Source organism: Colias philodice, chromosome 1, assembly GCF_061535455.1.
Source record: "Colias philodice isolate Cphi_HAF_F1 chromosome 1, ilColPhil1 Martin Lab GWU primary, whole genome shotgun sequence".
Lineage (NCBI taxonomy): Eukaryota > Metazoa > Arthropoda > Insecta > Lepidoptera > Pieridae > Colias > Colias philodice.
Window position 1 is genome coordinate 1,294,604 of NC_143086.1, and position 18,236 is coordinate 1,312,839.

Consider the following 18,236-nt stretch of genomic DNA (forward strand, 5'->3'; position numbering starts at 1 on the left):
ATATAGCAAGAGAATAAAATCGAGTCAAATTAGGTAAGTTGTACCTTTCATCTTTTATAAATATCTACCTGAAATTAATTATATTGCTGAAATCGACCTCAATCAAATGAAATAAGCTTATTGAGTACATATTATAATTATTCCACGTGCAATATCAATTCCACGTACAACACAGAACACTCGTGTCAATCTATTAATGTTAAATCGTAGGTATTTCTCTGAAATTCACCGCAATGATATATACATAATTTTATTTCATAATCGTTCGTAATTGCTCTGTGAAGAGGAAGCTTTATACCACCGTTACCACAAAAGAGTACAAGTATTTCAGTATTCTTTTCTTTAATGTTGCGACTTTTATTCTTAAATGCATTCAAGAAAATTGTATGTAGGTATAAACACGCTTTTCTGTGCAATTTCTGATAGTTACATTTGCAAAATTTGCATTTCTAAATTTACTATGTATCTTATACTATGTCAAGTCTTACCACTTTAGTACCAGCGGGTCCCCTCAAAACAAAGTTCCACTGATCCTGGTGCACTTTGCCCGCGTGCAGATAAATGGCCATGTTCAGCAGAAAGCTGAACACCAACTTGTGCCGTTCGAACAGCCCTCGAGACACGTTCCTGTACACCGACAGGGTTATCTCGTCGTGGAGTATTTCCAATCTTTTCTCTAATATATCCGATTTTTCACTTTTCTCGATAACTAAATTGAATACCTGGGAAACACAATTAATGACGCCGTTAATTGGCTTTTTCTAACGGGATTGTTTATTATTAAAGTTATTTTACTTGTTAAAATGAAGAAAAGAATAATAAACTTCGTCGCTAAGATCATTGTTTGTTGGACTAAAAGCTTTGCCTGGAGCAGCTGAAATTCTTGGAAATACATCGAAGTACTTTGTTTCCCTTTTTCTTGCTTCTGCTTGTCGCATAATAAATAAAATGAACCCGATTGATGTGTTTTAAAATAACCCAGCTACGGACTATGGTTCTCTTATAGAACAAAAAGCTTTCACTTTAATTATCATTTTAAACCTATATAGTACCATACAGTACCAATATACAGTTATTGCCAATATCAATTAGCAATAACTTACCTAATTATTATACTACTAGCGGTCCGCCCCGGCTTCGCCCGTGGAACATATTTACGTTTTCTCTACATAAGAACCATCCTCGTACTTCAAGGAATATAATAGAAAATAATTATCGAAATCGGTTCAGCCGTTCACACGTGATGCCGTGACAACGCGAAACGGGTGCAGACCCGCAGCCTTTTTATAGCTCCCGCCGCGAAGCGCGTCGAACGCGGCAACTGATACACAAAAATAATCCTTGTGGCATGATTCTGTATTCACGTGCGATGACTTATAGCGTATTTCATGTATAACTTGTTGTTTCTACACCGATTTACATGATTCTTTTACTATAACCTGCCCAGGAGTATGAAGAATAATTGTGCCAAATTTGGTTAAAATCCGTCGTGTAGTTTCTGTTTCTATAGCGAATATACAGACAGACAGACAGACAGACAGACAGACAAAAATTTTACTGATTGCATTTTTGGCATCAGTAGCGATCCCTTATCACCCCTTCATAGTTTTTTTTTAAATATATTTCATGTACAGAATTGGCCTCTCTACAGATTTATTATAAGTATAGATTATGCTAGACAGTCAACAAGCTTGTACGTACGGTAGTACTCTTAGTAATCTGTGTAAGTGTATGTCAAGAGAACATTTAAATATTGCAAATGGTCCATTGATCACCTGTGTAAAGTATTTCAAAGAGAACTGGTACATAGGATCGATGTCTGCCAGCTGGGCCACTGCGAAGTACAACACAGCACCACGAGTGGCCACCGTCCGGTATTTCTCTCTGGCCGCGGATATGTTCACTTCTGTCGCTTCAGTCTCCGCTAGACGAGCGTTAATTATCTCTGACGTTTCCTAAATAAAATACGGCATTTGGGCATTGGTTGATAGAAAAAAACTTATGGAGGAAGATAGGGCCACCTTCTCTACCAGTCTAAGCGGCTGGCCGACTGTTGAGGAGTTAAATGATGATGTCAGAAAGTTGCATTTATGCTACGTATTGAAAATATTTTCATGTGTGAAAATATTGCCAGACGACACCTGAAATCAACTTTATCGAATAGTAAGTAGCAGGTCAAGGCCTGTGACCTCAAAAGCTATGAAACTGCGGAAAAATTGAATAGATTTTTCAATCTATCTGCAAATTGTAGCCATCTCTACTGATCTGATGGGTCAAGCATTGCGGGACAGTGATGGAACGACATGTCCAAGAACCAAAAAGTTCGATGACGAGTGACATCTGCCAATCCGCACTTGACCAGTGTGGCGGATTGAGATGTAAATTCTCGTGGATGGCTTATGTCCCCGAAAAGTGAGAAAAATAATTACACAACACATATGACTATATTATGACTTTGTTTTATTTTTCCTAAATAATATATCCTAATTCACGCCACACAAAACATTTATGTGCTGATGAATCGAAATGAACTTGTGTGAAAGCATACATTGTATTTATTTTTTTAATTATCATTAAAAAATACGGTTAAAATTCAAGTTACTTATGACAAATTTTACACTACATTCACATGGTGATTTTGTATATTGTATCTACCTAACGATTACCTACAACTAATTTATTCCGTTCCTTACCTTGCTCTCATTCAAAGTTTCTATAAGTTCCTCATCATCCAGAATGTTCCCAGAGGAAGCATACAGCAGGCGTAGGATCTTGTCCTCGATTTCCAGTAGTGTTGCTTTGTCAGCATTAATTCGTACTATGAGTTCTGTTCGAAGTACTTCTAAGTCCGGTCGTTCTAGACGAACCACATCACTGTATGATATTAATAATGGGATAATTATTTTATTTATCGAGAAGGAATTCATTATTTTTTTGGTAAATTCGAAATTTGTGTAAGAATGAGGTCAGGAATACGATGATTAAAGATCAGTCAAAATTAAGGAAAAAAATCCGTAAGATCTTATGAGTCTTCATTTATTCAAATGTGTGCTGATTTTTTTCGTTTGATTTGATATTTTATCAACACTCGACGTAATACCCGACGTAATATAATTGGGACTGAACTCAAGGATTTAGAAATATCATTTTATTACATTAGATTTCTCACAATATACAGAACATTTTTCACATAAATATAGTATACACATGCTTTACATTGCTAACAATAAGTTTATTGTGGGTTGTCTACTACTTTCCAAACCAGTGGCTTAATAGAGCTTGTAAAATAAGTCTAGTTGACTAAATAAATGTTTGATTGTGACTTTAAAAATACCACAATCCTGTAAAACATTTCACATAGCTATCACGCTACAAGACTCACGCCAGCAACTGTTCCTCCAGGCCAGACAGTGTGACAGTAAAGTTGACGAGCGTCACTTGTATGCAGATCTCGGGCAAGTAGTGCGGGTTGGCGAGCTTAGTCGTGAGGTACAAGCGGAAGTTCGTGTCGTACTCTATGTCGCTGTCGCCGAGGTGGATGAGCAGGCGACCGGCCTAAAGGGAATACGGCTCGAATTTAAATAGAATTTCGTATTTTTCACGTTTTATTGACCCATAATAAAGAGAAAAAATCTGATATGCAGTGCGAGTGTTTGCTTGCCTTCCTTTTATGTAAAGGAGCGATTTTGTGACATGATCGTTGTGTCTCGAGAGGTAAGACTGTGGAGAGAAACTATACACTTTTTTGAAATAAAGTTCACACGGAAATTTCCTTAGACTACGCTGGGCTGTAAACCGGATTATTTGCAATGCAAATGTTCAAGAAGCAATCAGCAAGATCTATGGGTTGGAAACACACTTTTATCACAAGATTACCTGTAGGAAAGTCTGCTTTAAGAGCACCGGTGACAGAGTGGCTTCTAGGGCCTCTCCTAGGTCCTCAATGAGCATAGGCCAACCGAGTCTGATGCAGTTCTCCAGGATACGAAGGTAGCCAGGGTCAGATAGTTTCGTGATTTGAAGACCATTGTCTCGCTCCATGCTTTTTATCCACCTATTTGCCTGCGAGAGGATTTCATTGTCTATGTGATTTCAAAATCATATAAATCCATTAATAGACATAATTAAATGTCTTTCAAAGTTTCAAGAATTATCTTGTCGACTCGTTGTCTTAACGACAGTGATGTTTTTTCTATTCTTACTCCTAAAAGCACCTTACGGCTATTGTGAATTACACTATGAACATAAAATACAAATGAACGCCAACACAGTATTGGAAAAATTGTGAGAAAAACAAAATAATTTTTACAAAAGTAAATAATACTGAAGAAACTTCTAATTACATCGAATTTTCAGTTAAGTGCGACATCTTGTTTACAAACAACCTTAGACAAAACATCATTAAATTTGAGATAAATAATTAAATAAAGAAAAGTAACATTTATAGAATTAAAACAAAACAGAATGAATTTAAAATGAAAAGATTTATGAATCGGTACTGTTAACTTGCAGCGTTTGGATAACATCTTCGTTAACTGAATGTTCAAATAATATTTTTAAAGGCCAAAATAATAATTTATACTTGTTGACCACCAGGGCTCTTACCACCCATTGATGTAAAATAATATCGAAATCATGTATTTTTAATTAAAAAGAGCGTGCTACTATTACAAAGTCCCTGAAAAATATTTTTGAGTCTTCATTACATGTTTTGCTTTCAGATGGGAGTTTTCTTTTGCGCTTTAAACTTATACAGTCTGTGGTATTTATTACTAATGTGCAGACTTCAGGCAATGTTACTTTTAAATTTTGTTCACTATTATCACCTGCTCCTGTGGATCTACAGTTAGGGGCCACCTTCCCGCTCTGGTCACCAGTATGCCGTTCTCAGTGGACACAGCGTCTCGTGGAAGACCCTGGGCGTTCCACGTCCTCACAGTGTACGAGTCAGCCATTACTGATATAAGACTGTGAAAGGGGTTGCCTTGAAACTCTTTCGAAAGAATTGAGTGGAAATTAATAATTTTGATGATTATTAGTCTAGCTCTGATGAACATCTTTAGATAGGTAGGTACATATTTGTCATAAGTTCGTAATCGAAGTAATGAATTCAGCAATTTTGAAATAATAGGTTAACCAATTAAATTGATTATGTGTTTTAAATTAAATAAGAAACATAATTATTAAATGGCTAGTTTTAATATCATGTGCATAATATCTGCTTGTATATTGTCAAATTCGAATTAAATTAGAGCCCATATTAGATAGCTCATAATAACCAGATGTCTAAGTGGCAATTAAAATAAAATTGAGTGTGCGAGAAGTGAAAACTTTATTCGCAATTGCAACCAATTGAATATAATATGTATCTTTTTCGCTCGTGTACACACGGCAGTCTCGAGTTCATCGGATCGACCTTTTTACTTCACAGGTAGTTCGATCTAACTTATTACCTACTAGCTTTCCGCCTGCGGCTTCGCCCGCGTTTGAAAGAAAAACCCGCATAGTTCCCGTTCCCGTGGGATTTCCGGGATAAAACCTAGCCTATGTTACTCGTGGATAATGTAGCTTTCGAATGGTGAAAGAATTTTTAAAATCGGTATAGTAGTTTATGAGCCTATTCATTACAATCAAACAAACAAACAAACAAAGTTTTCCTCTTTATAATATTAGTGTAGATGAAAAAATACGTATGCCGTCTCTGAGGATCCTGCTTTCCGAACGGGTGCTTAATTATTATTCAGCTGTATTTTTTGATTGTGATATTTTTAAAAAGAGCTTCTAAACGAAGTCTACTTGGCTAAATGTGAGTTTTTGGGTTTCATTTTTACGTTAAAATACAAAAAAAAAAACTCTTTACTGCGATAAATTCTTATTCGTTCGTTCATGTACTTACAAATTTTAAATTCAATTTTGGTTTGAAGTGGTTCTAAATCGAGTCTAAACGTGTCTATTACATACAAACATACAGGTGGAGCTAATAAAGGCGTGTTGATATCAAATACATAAAGAGTAGGGCAAAATCGAGTCTAAAAGAGTCTTTACATAGAACTAGTTATATACAGATGGTCTATAGCGATATAAACTCATACTCAAAGGTATCAGACGAGGGTATCTCCAGCTCATGGCAGTGCTCCACCCATTTGGTCTCCAGTTCGCGACGGTAGTGCGACGGGAACGCTCCAAAGTACGCGATGCAGCCGGACGCTATGATGATGTCACCCGTTGTGCATTTCAGCTTGTATGTCGCTGCCTGGGGTTGGGAGTTGGTGGTTAATTTGGTACAATATGAGAGTATATGTACCTATATAAACCGCTATAATTTTTCGTGAGTTAGTTTAAACTTGGTTACTTTTTAAATTGGTGTTATATGCAAGTGTTATATGGTGTTATATTGGTCTATGGTATTAATTTCTTTATTTCTTTGTTATATGGAAAAACAGCTAATTCAACTTTTCGATATCTTCGTGCACTATATAATATCTAAAGTTCAAGGGTTCAGTTCCCATGCATTTACTATGGCCTTGTCTGTTGTAACAATGACGTGTGCTGTGAAAAATTGATTAGTGTATTGGACTTTAAACTGTGGTTCATACAAATGGCCGATATTACCAATAAAAAAAATGGACAATTGAACTTTATTAAATTATTTATTTGTTGATTCATATAAAAATCCAACGTGGAGTTTATTTCTTGGTCAAACAAAATATGTTATTGTATTTTCCAATAACCTGTTTTCGACGTGTACATTCTGCATGAGAATTGAAATATCCTATTTGTTGTACGAGCAATTAATACAATATCCTTTGATCACCTTTGATGTCACTATTAAAATATTGACGTTAAAGCAAAAGCAACGTCATTGAAACAACATTAAAATAAGCTGGAGGCTTGCTTCCTGTTCCTTTAAAAGCGGATCTCATTTGCAGGCTCTACCTTTGCAAATGTCCATGGACGGTGGTGATGCCTTTTGTGAATAATTAATACGGTTGCCCGCTCTAACATTAAAAAGTTAAGAGCCTTAAAGAGAGACCTTCATGGGGAGTTTTTTTAAGAATAGAAAACAATCGATTACCAGGCGGCCGGCGGGATTCGAACAGAATGCTATAAAACTAAATATTAGAGATCTACATTACCATGTATAAGTACTTATTATCTTGATACCTAATACACATAATATTAATGAAACAAAAAATCGGAACAAGCTTCTGTTATTATTTAAACAATTAATTTACTCCACAATTTAATTTCAAATTGCACTCGTCGCCCTGAAAAATGTTGGATGTTAATGGAGAGAGCAAACATATGCAAATTTGCGCAATTTGTTATGCAAATAAATGGTGGGAAACTATCAGCGGAAACTAAACATTGTCCACCAAAATAAAAAAGCGTGCAAACCTATTTTCTTTTTAGTTCAGTAGGCAATATTTTTCTAATATACAGAGGTAGTAACTAGTACCTATATTTATAATGCTTAATTGCAATAAATATGTATGATCTTGTTCAAAAGTAGGTAATTCTATAAACATATGTTAAATAAGTCTTTACGTCTGATCCTAGTAATACTTTTTTGGTTGAAACCTTCTACCGAATTTTTACCACCGAAAGTTAAATCAGATCTAACATAAGAAGTATCTTGGCCACTGCAAACCTGAAAATTTCTGTAATCCTTTACAGAAATACCTACCTAACTAGTCTAATGTTAATAATACTTACTTCCACGCTGTCTTCCCATCTCGTCTTTTCATCCGCCAGAGCCTGGGTTAGTTTCCCAGCTCTAGACAACCTTGCTGCAGCCAAGTCCACGTCAGCTTGCAGTTTTAATCGCTCCTCTTCTACCACCTAACGTTTTATATATAGCATTTTATCAACATCTGGAGAGCTACCGTGAAGTCTTAAAACATTATTAATTCCAGTCTGAAAGATGAGAGAGCTATGTAGGTCGTCTAGCGCCATCACTGTCCCACACTGGAAATAATACTATTAAAAGACATCGTGGTAACTGCCCTGGACATAATATTATAATCTATTATTTATACGCCGTGAAAATATATTTATTTTTATGCAAAAATACATTGTGCGCGAAACGCTCTTTTTGGTAATCTTTTTTATGCAGTTCATATTATGAATATTTATTGCTTTGTGCACTTATAGTTTAATGGATTTGGATCAAATTTGAACCCAGGGTATTTAAAAACTTGGATGGAGCTTTCATTACTAAGTATATGGTATAGCGAATAGTATCTAGTTGAAGGTAAGAATTTATTAAGCTGTTAACAGCTTGTAGTTAACAAGGACATAGTATAAGCCCTGAAGTTGATTATAAGAATAATATAATACATTGAAGTGAAATATTTGCCAGTAACGTGAAACGAAGTTTTGCCCTATTGCGCGCTTTTATCGTAACGCTTTTCAGTACGTCAATATAATTTAAAACGTTATGAATATGTTTGAAGTAATTGTACTATTATGCGATGATATTGTGTTAATAATTTTAATAATTATAAGCCCTATGGTATGTGAAACTTGAACAAACATACAGTATTGAATTTATTCGAATTACCATGATTTACATTTACGTTTCATATCAACATGCCCGAAGGATTTGTTTATGTTTGTAGGTTTACATACGATTACTTGCTTATGTTGCATTTTGATAATTTTATATGATACAGATGTAATTGAGTAATTATGATCGATATTAATACTCATATATTTACCAAAAAATAGTCAGAAGGCTGTTGCAATATAACGTAATGCGAAAGATATAGGTAGTACTAATAGAAAGTTTATTTTATATTAAAAAATATCATTTCTCTCATCTTGCTGTAGGTACAAATTGTAAATGTACTAGCTACATTACCTTTAGTTCGTCCAACATTTTTGCAAGCTGTGCTTCTATGGCTTCAACTTCCTTCTGCTTGGCGCGAAGCACCGCCATTACACTTTTCAAAATGGCCGCCGCTTCTTTGTGTCTATAGATGCATTTTTAGTATCGTAATTAATTAAGTCGTCATGTATAGCTAGTGTTGCTTGAAATTCTGCAGACTAATAATATCTTGTAGCTAAATAAGTAACGATTTGAGTTTTATAAGTTAAGCCGTATTTCTTACTATCTAGATTTATAACATAAAACTAGCTGGTGCGTTGTGCGCGGGCTGCAAGCAGCCCGCGAGCCCCTTTTGCCCCTGGGTTGAAGCAATAGGGCAGTCATTTGCAAATGCATTCGAATTTCCTGTCCATTTGTTACATCTGCTAACAGCGATTCTACAGTCAGTCGGTAATGCTTATAAATTCCCCATTCAAGTATTTTCCACTCCGGGAGGCTGTCCACCTTCGAGAGTGCGTGGTGCGCGGGCTGCAAGCAGCCCGCGAGCCCCTTTTGCCCCTGGGTTGAAGCAATAGGGCAGTCATTTGAAAATGCATTCGAATTTCCTGTCCATTTGTTACATCTCCTAACAGCGATTCTACAGTCAGTCGGTAATGCCTATAAATTCCCCATTTAAGTATTTTCCACTTCGGGAGGCTGTCCACCTTCGAGGGTGCGTGGTGCGCGGGCTGCAAGCAGCCCGCGAAGCATCCCAGGGCAGAAATCTTCAGTCATTTGAAAATGCATTAAAATTCCCCGTCAATTTGTTATTATCTGCTAACAGCGATTCCATAGTCAATCGGAAGTGCTTATAAATTTCCCATTCAAATATTTTCTATTCGGGGGGGCTGTCCACCTTCGAGGGTGCGTGGCGCGCGAGCTGCAAGCAGCTCGCGGCTCATCCCAGGGCAGAAATCTTCAGTCATTTGAAAATGCATTCGAATTTCCTGTCCATTTGTTACATCTGCTAACAGTGATTCTACAGTCAGTCGAAACTGTTTATAAATTACTTATTCAAATATTGGTAAAATTTTTGAAACGTGATCCCCGAATTTCATTATTTTGAAGTGTCTAATCGATAGCGGGCAGTGACTTTTCATAATAAACTGTTCAAGAGTTAACCTAAAACGCTCGTCGCTTCGCTCCTCGCTACCTATTTGAATATTTACGCCGGCCAGTTCAAAAGTAGGTAGGTAGGTAGTTCAAAAGTTAACCTAACACGCTCGTCGCTTCGCTCCTCGCTACCTATTTGAATATTTAGGCCGGCCGCTGACGCGACTCGCTCGCTTCGCTCGCTTGGCTCGTGCGGTAGGTAGTTCAAAAGTTAACCTAACACGCTCGTCGCTTTGCTCCTCGCTACCTATTTGAATATTTAGGCCGGCCGCTGCCGCGACTCGCTCGCTTCGCTCGCTTGGCTCGTGCGGTAGGTAGTTCAAAAGTTAACCTAAGACGCTCGTCGCTTCACTCCTCGCTACCTATTTGAATATTTACGCTGGCCGCTGCCGTGACTCGCTCGCTTCGCTCGCTTGGCTCGTGCGGTAGGTAGTTCAAAAGTTAACCTAAAACGCTCGTCGCTTCGCTCCTCGCTACTATTTGAATATTTACGCCGGCCGCTGCCACGAATCGCTCGCTTCGCTCGCTTGGCTCGTGGGGTAGTTCAAAAGTTAACCTAACATGCTCGTCGCTTCGCTCCTCGCTACCTATTTGAATATTTAGGCCGGCCGCTGACGCGACTCGCTCGCTTCGCTCGCATGGCTCGTGCGGTAGGTAGTTCAAAAGTTAACCTAACACGCTCGTCGCTTTGCTCCTCGCTACCTATTTGAATATTTAGGCCCGCCGCTGCCGCGACTCGCTCGCTTCGCTCGCTTGGCTCGTGCGGTAGGTAGTTCAAAGTTAACCTAAGACGCTCGTCGCTTCGCTCCTCGCTACCTATTTGAATATTTACGCTGGCCGCTGCCGTGACTCGCTCGCTTCGCTCGCTTGGCTCGTGCGGTAGGTAGTTCAAAAGTTAACCTAAAACGCTCGTCGCTTCGCTCCTCGCTACTATTTGAATATTTACGCCGGCCGCTGCCACGAATCGCTCGCTTCGCTCGCTTGGCTCGTGGGGTAGTTCAAAAGTTAACCTAACACGTTTTCTACTCCGTGAGGCTGTCGACCTTCGAGGTTGCGCGGTGCGCGGGCAGCAAGCAGCCCGCGGCGCCGTCTTTTGCCGTTGCTATTCAATTACCCTTCCTACTATGGAAATTTCCATACAAAATTTTCGAAAAAAAAAATTTCGCTTTTTACCAAAAATTTTTATATGCCTGGAAGCGGACCAGGTTTTGAAGCATTTTTTACTTTGGCGACCCCGACCTACCTGCCACCGGTTCAGAGAGCCGTTGAATTTCGTGATGTATGGAAAATGGAAACCGAGGGTCGGAGAGAAATTCTGAGTATGCAGTTTTGTAAATCTGGCCGATTAGAGCACAGAAATCAATTTTCAGACCGATCGTAAAGTAACCGGCGCCACCATCTTGCTTTGAAAAATTGGCCATTTTTGAAAAAAAAATTGCGTCCAATTTGAAATTTCTCGATTGCCCTGGTAGCGCCCCATGTTTCTGATCATTTTTTAGTTCTACACCCCCCACCTATCTGGCGCCGTTTCGGAGAGCCGTCGAATTTCGCGTTGTATGAAACTCGGAGACCAGCGATGGAAACTCGATTATGAGTATGCCAACTTAATGTGCGGCTCGATTAAAGCCCCTGTGCCAAGTTTCAGCGCGATCGGACCAGCGATGGCCATTTTAGCATTTGTATGGCGGCGGCCATTTTTTCCGCCATTTTGAATTTTTTTCACTATCTGTGGTAATTGCTCGAGGTCTACTCCAACTTTAGTTTGAGCACCCCAGATGTAGCTGCTACCGTTTGCGCGGGCCGTTGACCGTCTTCGCGAGATGAGGGAAAGTTTAAGATTTCGTATTTTTCTGGATATCCTGGGAGCTGGGGGAGTGCGAATGCATCATTGGTGTATTTCTCCGTTGCGCCACCTCGTCTAAATTTACGTTTTTATGTTTGCGCCAAAAATGGAAAAATTCCAAAATCGAGCGACCCACTATGGCTCCCTGGTAGCGTCCCAGGGTGGTGATCATTTTTAGTTCCGACACCCCCCACCCAACTCGCACCGTTTCCGCGGGCCGTTGGATTTTACGTTGTATGGAAGTCGGAAACTGGGGCCCGGAGCCACTCGAACGGGGCACCGATCGATTCGCCGGCTCGCACAGAGCACGTGTGCCAAATTTGAGACGTAAGGATTCATAAACGGCGATTTTGGCAAAGTACGGCGGCCATCTTGTTTTCGCGAAAATCCCCATTTTTCCACCACCCCTGGTAATCGCCATCAGTTCCGAGCATTTTTTGTTCAGACACCCCCCCTCCAGGTACCACCGTTTTTGCGCACCTCCAGGGGTCCACTTGGTTTTCGAAGATGATCCAGATCGCTATATTTTTCCGGTGGTCACTCGGCGCACCTCTACACGATCACGTCAAAATCCCCCCAACTTTCCGCGTAGTTTCCGAGAAACCCGATGTCAGTGAGTGGTAGTGTAGCTTTATAGTATATAATAATAAATAATTGGAATTTGGAAGTAAATTTTTATTGATTAGACTATACCTAGTTTATTTGTTATATGGAATAAAACACCAATTTTACCCTAATGTATGAAAATTATCCAGTAACAATTAGTATAGTCGTATTGACTAGATATATATCTATGATTTCTCGCACCATCTCGTGTCTATATTTACGTACAGATTCCTTCCTTATTACCTTCATGGTGTATACGACTCAATAAACGAATCTGTCCTTGTATTTTGTATAGGTACGCCTACCTAGTTACCTACGCTTTGAATATTGATTATTGAGCTATTTAAACGTTGGGAATTTTATATGTGCTGTTTGAATTAGATATTTTTTGCTGCCCTATTTTTGGATTTTATTTCGAACTATGTAGGTCATGAATTAAGTATGTAGATGTTTACAAACTGAGGATACAGCAAAAATCGCAGGAAAATTAGACTAAATCGAGGAATTGTTATAATCAAGGACTGAAAATATGTATCTAGGTATGTATTACATGCGGATCGATTAATTGTACGTATTTTAATTTTTAGCATTATTTCTTCGCGTATTATAAAGAAGATGTATTTCATACTCATTACATATCTGTTATACAAAGATTTGTGACTTGTGTGTTTCATTGTGATATACAGTGAACATAGAAGACTTTAGAATACCTAGTCAAATTTCAACCATCGGTCCGTAGCCTAAAGGACTTTGCTTGTACTAGTGTCACAAAGACCCAGTGGATTAGATTTGAATCCTGGGATCTTTCGTTGATTATGACCGGCCGGAATTACGTCATTGTCCAACGCTCTGCATGCACTAGGCTGGCGTTAGTAGATAGTGAATAGAACAGAATATTCGAATAAAATAAAATTTAAAAAATACAGTTATACCCACATAAAAAAAGCGTTTCCCACGAAAAGTAGTCTTACAGGACACACTGCAGGGCCAGCTAATTAAAATCTATTCAATAGGTAATATTATGCAGTAATTCCCTTTCAATAGACTCTATTGGAATCGCAACATTCTATTGAATCGAGTGTTGTGATTCCATTGCCAACGAATATAAGCTCCAATATTAATACCGTGCTGATTGTAGTTTGAAACTTGTAATAGTTCAGTCTGATTATCGATCTACTATTAGTATTATCTAGTATTTAATATTAGGTTTATTTATGATAAGTGCTACATTAAAAAAAATAACTTTAGAAAACTTGGTGTCTAGAAATATTTAACACTAGCTTTTCGCCCGGGGCTTCGCTTTTATAGCTGAAGGAAATTTCCATCGAAACGAGATGTTTAAAAATACATCATATAACAAAATTGATCCCTTGCGAAGTGAAACGTAGACAAACAACACGAATTTCAATATTTGTGAGGATTTGTTAGTTATCACGGTACGATTGTGAGTAAAGAATTGGAACAAACATACGTATTAAGTACTTACTTCAAAATCTTCGGCTCGACGACTCTGAACACTTTTGCGTACATGTCTATCGCTTGTACCCATAGCACCATGGATCGACATACCTGGTCGCAAAATTTGTTTTGAAAATCTCCACATTATAGAAATCATTCATAAGATTTGTATATAGCTTTCAGATTTATTGTTATAGACATGAAATGTAATATTTATTTAGATAAAACAACGTAAAAGATAAGCAGGAAAAATATATGCATGTAAACAAAGATAAAAGTGGCAAAGTGGTTGTATATACGATCGATACTTGGTATTTATAGTTTTTCATTACTTTAAAATAAATAACGAAGTATTTCAGTAAATATTAGTTCAATTGTGTTAAGAGTACATAACCATTAATTAAATTAATAATTAAATTTTACCTTTTTTAATTATTTAACTTATTAATCAGGTTGATTCTATCAAATTCCCTTTACAGAAACTAATATGTTCGCTAACTTTGAGGAGAATATTATTCTCTAATTAGCCAGTGAACCGCAAATTGAATCCGCTTTTCAGTTCAATTTATTCGAAATAGACACTTCAATATAGATTTAGCGTATCTTCAATAGAGGTCAGAGAGACTTAAATAGTCGAAGGGGAATAATTCCAGGAAAGCCACGTTGTATATTTGATCATAACTTAAATAGAAAAATTTTACGTATAAATAGCACGATTATCTTTTCAATAAAGTGTAACTTCAAGTTTTTTAGTATTCGTTTTGCTTTCAAGTTTACACGCCCACACTTAACAGACTACGTCATGATGGAAAATTTTTACCGTACATTTTTAATGCTTTTTTCTTGATCAATAAAATCGTTGAATAACTTGCCATTGGTTCTTATATTTTTACCAACTTTCGATTCTGATTACAAGAGTTTGTGTATTTTTATAAATAAAAATATATTTAAATCATACACCGTACGACCGAATTGTATGTATATATATATTTTGTTTATAATATTCGGTAGGTCTGTGAATAGGTATGTCGTAAACTATTTGTTATACCTAAGGTAATAAGGGTGTTCTCGCAGAACATAGTTTGCCGCGTTCGTTAGTATATTTTTGTGTTAAAATGAAACAATATGGAACTAGTTTGATGTTTTTATTACCCAATATGTATTATTTTAGATAAAAACACACATTAAATTATTAATAATGAACACTCTGGAGAAAAGGTGAGATTAATGTTCAACTTCATTGAAAAATAATCGTGAAAAGATTGTGCAAATAATAATTGCTAGTAAAATTTTACGAAATAGTTTCTATTCTAAAAACTTTAAAGGAAAGAACAATGAAAACTAAGTTCGCTAAAGCACTGAATAAAGTTTTTAGTTACATTGTTATGCTGTCAGTATTCAGTGAATTGATAATATTTTTCTTATCTTCATAATTGTGCTATTTAAAGAAGCAACAGCGAACATAATAATTATCATTTGTAAGTTTTCAATTAAATTGAATCGAGTGATCGCCTTTACAATTCCATAATATTGCATTTATTATTTGATTTCTTATTTATTCCGATATAATGAGGTATTGAATACAAATAACTTGACGGCAGTTTGTTATGATAATGTTAACGATGGAAAATTTCATGTCTAGTTCCTCCAGTTAGCATTAATTCAATTGGAAAAATAACATGATGAAAATATTTTTCCAATAAAGTTTTCTCAGTTGTTAAAGTAATATTCTGAGGGAAAATAACATGATAATGATCACCTTCGGATTTATGTTAGAAGAAAAATAGTAGGTTTTTATAATAGAAATAGTCCTAATTGGTTTAATTTGTCCTTAATAAATATTATAGTTCCGATATACTTCATTGTGGTACTGATAAATATTTTTTATAGGAAGAAAATAAAATAAGTTACCATTAGAAAACTGATCGTGGGGGTGAAATAAAATCTTTTTCTTTACATCTGTATTTAATATATCAATCTGTATAAGATTTAAAGATCGAGATCGTAATTACTTTTTGTATTTTTTTTAATAAAGGAAAGTAACGCTTGCTCTTTTTATACATAATATATACTTTCTACATAAATAATAATCATACACTATTTCAAGAGAAACCTCTTTTTTACATACCTTTAAAAAATACTTATTACTTTCACACACCGACCTTTGACCTATAACCACACATTCACTCACACATTCGAGACATAGCAATTGCTATATACACTAGGTATGGTCATAGAAATCATAATATCAGTACCTTTGACACCTTTACCACAGTGTCCGGGTTGAAATCCTTGTGCGTGAGGTAGACCTTGATCTTCTTCAGCAGCGAGTCGGGAATGTGGTCCTTGTCATACTCCTCCAGGTTTCTGATGAAGTTGACATCTGCCAGAAGCTTCTTTGTGGAGTCCCAGTCTGGCCTATAGTAATGTTTTTGTTATTTTTGTTCTTGGTACAAGTTTTAGTATTATTTAAAAGTATATTTATTATTTCACAAATGTGAAAAGGCACTTTTTAGGTAAATATAAGACGTCTGTCTGTAGAACGTTGTGTCTTTGGATCGGTAATTTTGTGAAATGTTTACTTATTCATAATATTACCAATATATTTATTTCTAAATAAATACAACATAAACGGACTCGAGACCACAGGATTCCATCGCATTAGAAATGTCCAACTTTTGTTACTAAAAATCTATCTCAGTAAAAATATTAAGTTCTGCAACAATTATTATTTCAATCAACTGTCGGAGCTTAATTTAATTTACTTCTACTTCTTTTATTGTTCATAATAGCTATAGAGAGCTATAGAGCGTGCGGTTCGAACAAATTTTATAATAATATTAAGTTTTCACTATTCGAAGAAATTTTAAATTTTTCAAAAAGATTTCTGCACTTTTCCGGGCTCGACTGTAACCTAGGCAACGCTTGCAGTCTATTCAAGATAAATTCAATCACGTCTATGTGTTGGTTCCTTAGAGGAATATTAAAAGGAAAAATATGGCATTTATTTTATGAAAGTGGAAATATAAGGGCCGATTTTTCAATGCTTGGTTAAAACTTATCCGTCCAATAAAGTATTACACGATAATATTAAAATGTCACGTAAACTGTCAAATACGGACAATTAGAATACGTTTTTAAAATGGTAGTTTTATACATTATTCGACGAATAACTTTTATCCAAGGATTGAAAAATCAGCCCTAAATATATTAAGAACCTTCTTGTACCGTAGCTCAAGTTTACAGTAATAAGAAGAAACTTTTACCGCACACCCATACAAAAGTTTCTCCTTTGAAGGATCTCAGCAAGGATCTAGAATTACATCCTTTAGGACAAAAACATAGAAATAATTATTCCAGCACATTTCAAACATCGCCATCTAGTTCCAAACTGTACAAAACTGGTATTAACGGATTAGAATAAGACTGATAAATAGATATTTTTTTGGTATATGTATACATGGTATAAAACAAAGTCGCTTTTTCTGTCCCTATGTATGCTTAAATCTTTAAAACTACGCAACAAATTTTTATGCAGTTTTTTTAATAGACAAGAGTGATTCAAAAGGAAGGTTTAAGTATATAATCTATTAGGTTTTAGACAAAGCGGGTGAAGCCGCGGGCTGAAAGATAGTAATACATATAGGAGAGCTGTAGGTTCATGGTCGAAAATGATGTTTGTAGTAATTGGTAATTGGTATAATTGTAAGTGAAAAAGGGTATCTAATCGTTGACATATTATCTATAATATAAAAATGAATCCCAAAATGTGTTGGTAAGCGCATAACTTGAGAACGGCTGAACCGATTTCGATAATTCTTTTTTTTATTATATTCCTTGAAGTACGAGAATGGTTCTTATGTAGAGAAAACGTAAATATGTACCACGGGCGAAGCCGGGGCGGACCGCTAGTATTATATAATTGTAAAAAATGATATTTATGTAGTACACTGACATTCTGTTGTTAATTTTTGCATGCCAATCAATTGGCGATTTGTGCTGAACAATGAATTATGTAACATCTTTAAATCTTCCACATTTCTTGCAAAATAAATCATTTCATTTCATTTCGTCACCCAATATATTTCCAGGGATGGAGAACGAAATCGCACCGTCTGATGCAAGTGTACAGGCTATAACTATTCTGAAAACTGTATGTAATCTAGAATTCGTACTAAGCTTTGTACGTGATAAATATGAAATCCTGTAGATTCCATAGGGTCGTGTTTCAACATTGCATACTGTTCCCTTTTTTGTACAACGTTACACTAGCCGTTAGAAAACCGTGGGTAAATATAGCGCAATATTACTGCGAAAATTGTTGATGCGAAAGCCGCATAACGTGCA

At 36.4% G+C, this 18,236-nt stretch overlaps 1 protein-coding gene across 1 annotated transcript in view; it reads right to left on the reverse strand.

The window, feature by feature from the left end:
- The window catches only part of Dhc16F (Dynein heavy chain at 16F), a 103,882-nt gene that overhangs the window by 24,815 nt on the left and 60,831 nt on the right, over window positions 1–18,236 (reverse strand). The window contains exons 48-58 of the mRNA XM_089699995.1: window positions 16,145–16,307; window positions 13,918–14,000; window positions 8,864–8,975; window positions 7,717–7,842; window positions 6,093–6,253; window positions 4,827–4,968; window positions 3,877–4,062; window positions 3,383–3,555; window positions 2,694–2,874; window positions 1,776–1,955; window positions 489–722 (exon numbers count right to left, since the gene is read on the reverse strand). Coding sequence (XP_089556121.1) covers window positions 489–722; window positions 1,776–1,955; window positions 2,694–2,874; window positions 3,383–3,555; window positions 3,877–4,062; window positions 4,827–4,968; window positions 6,093–6,253; window positions 7,717–7,842; window positions 8,864–8,975; window positions 13,918–14,000; window positions 16,145–16,307 — 1,741 coding nt within the window. The remainder of the gene's footprint in view (window positions 1–488; window positions 723–1,775; window positions 1,956–2,693; window positions 2,875–3,382; window positions 3,556–3,876; window positions 4,063–4,826; window positions 4,969–6,092; window positions 6,254–7,716; window positions 7,843–8,863; window positions 8,976–13,917; window positions 14,001–16,144; window positions 16,308–18,236) is intronic.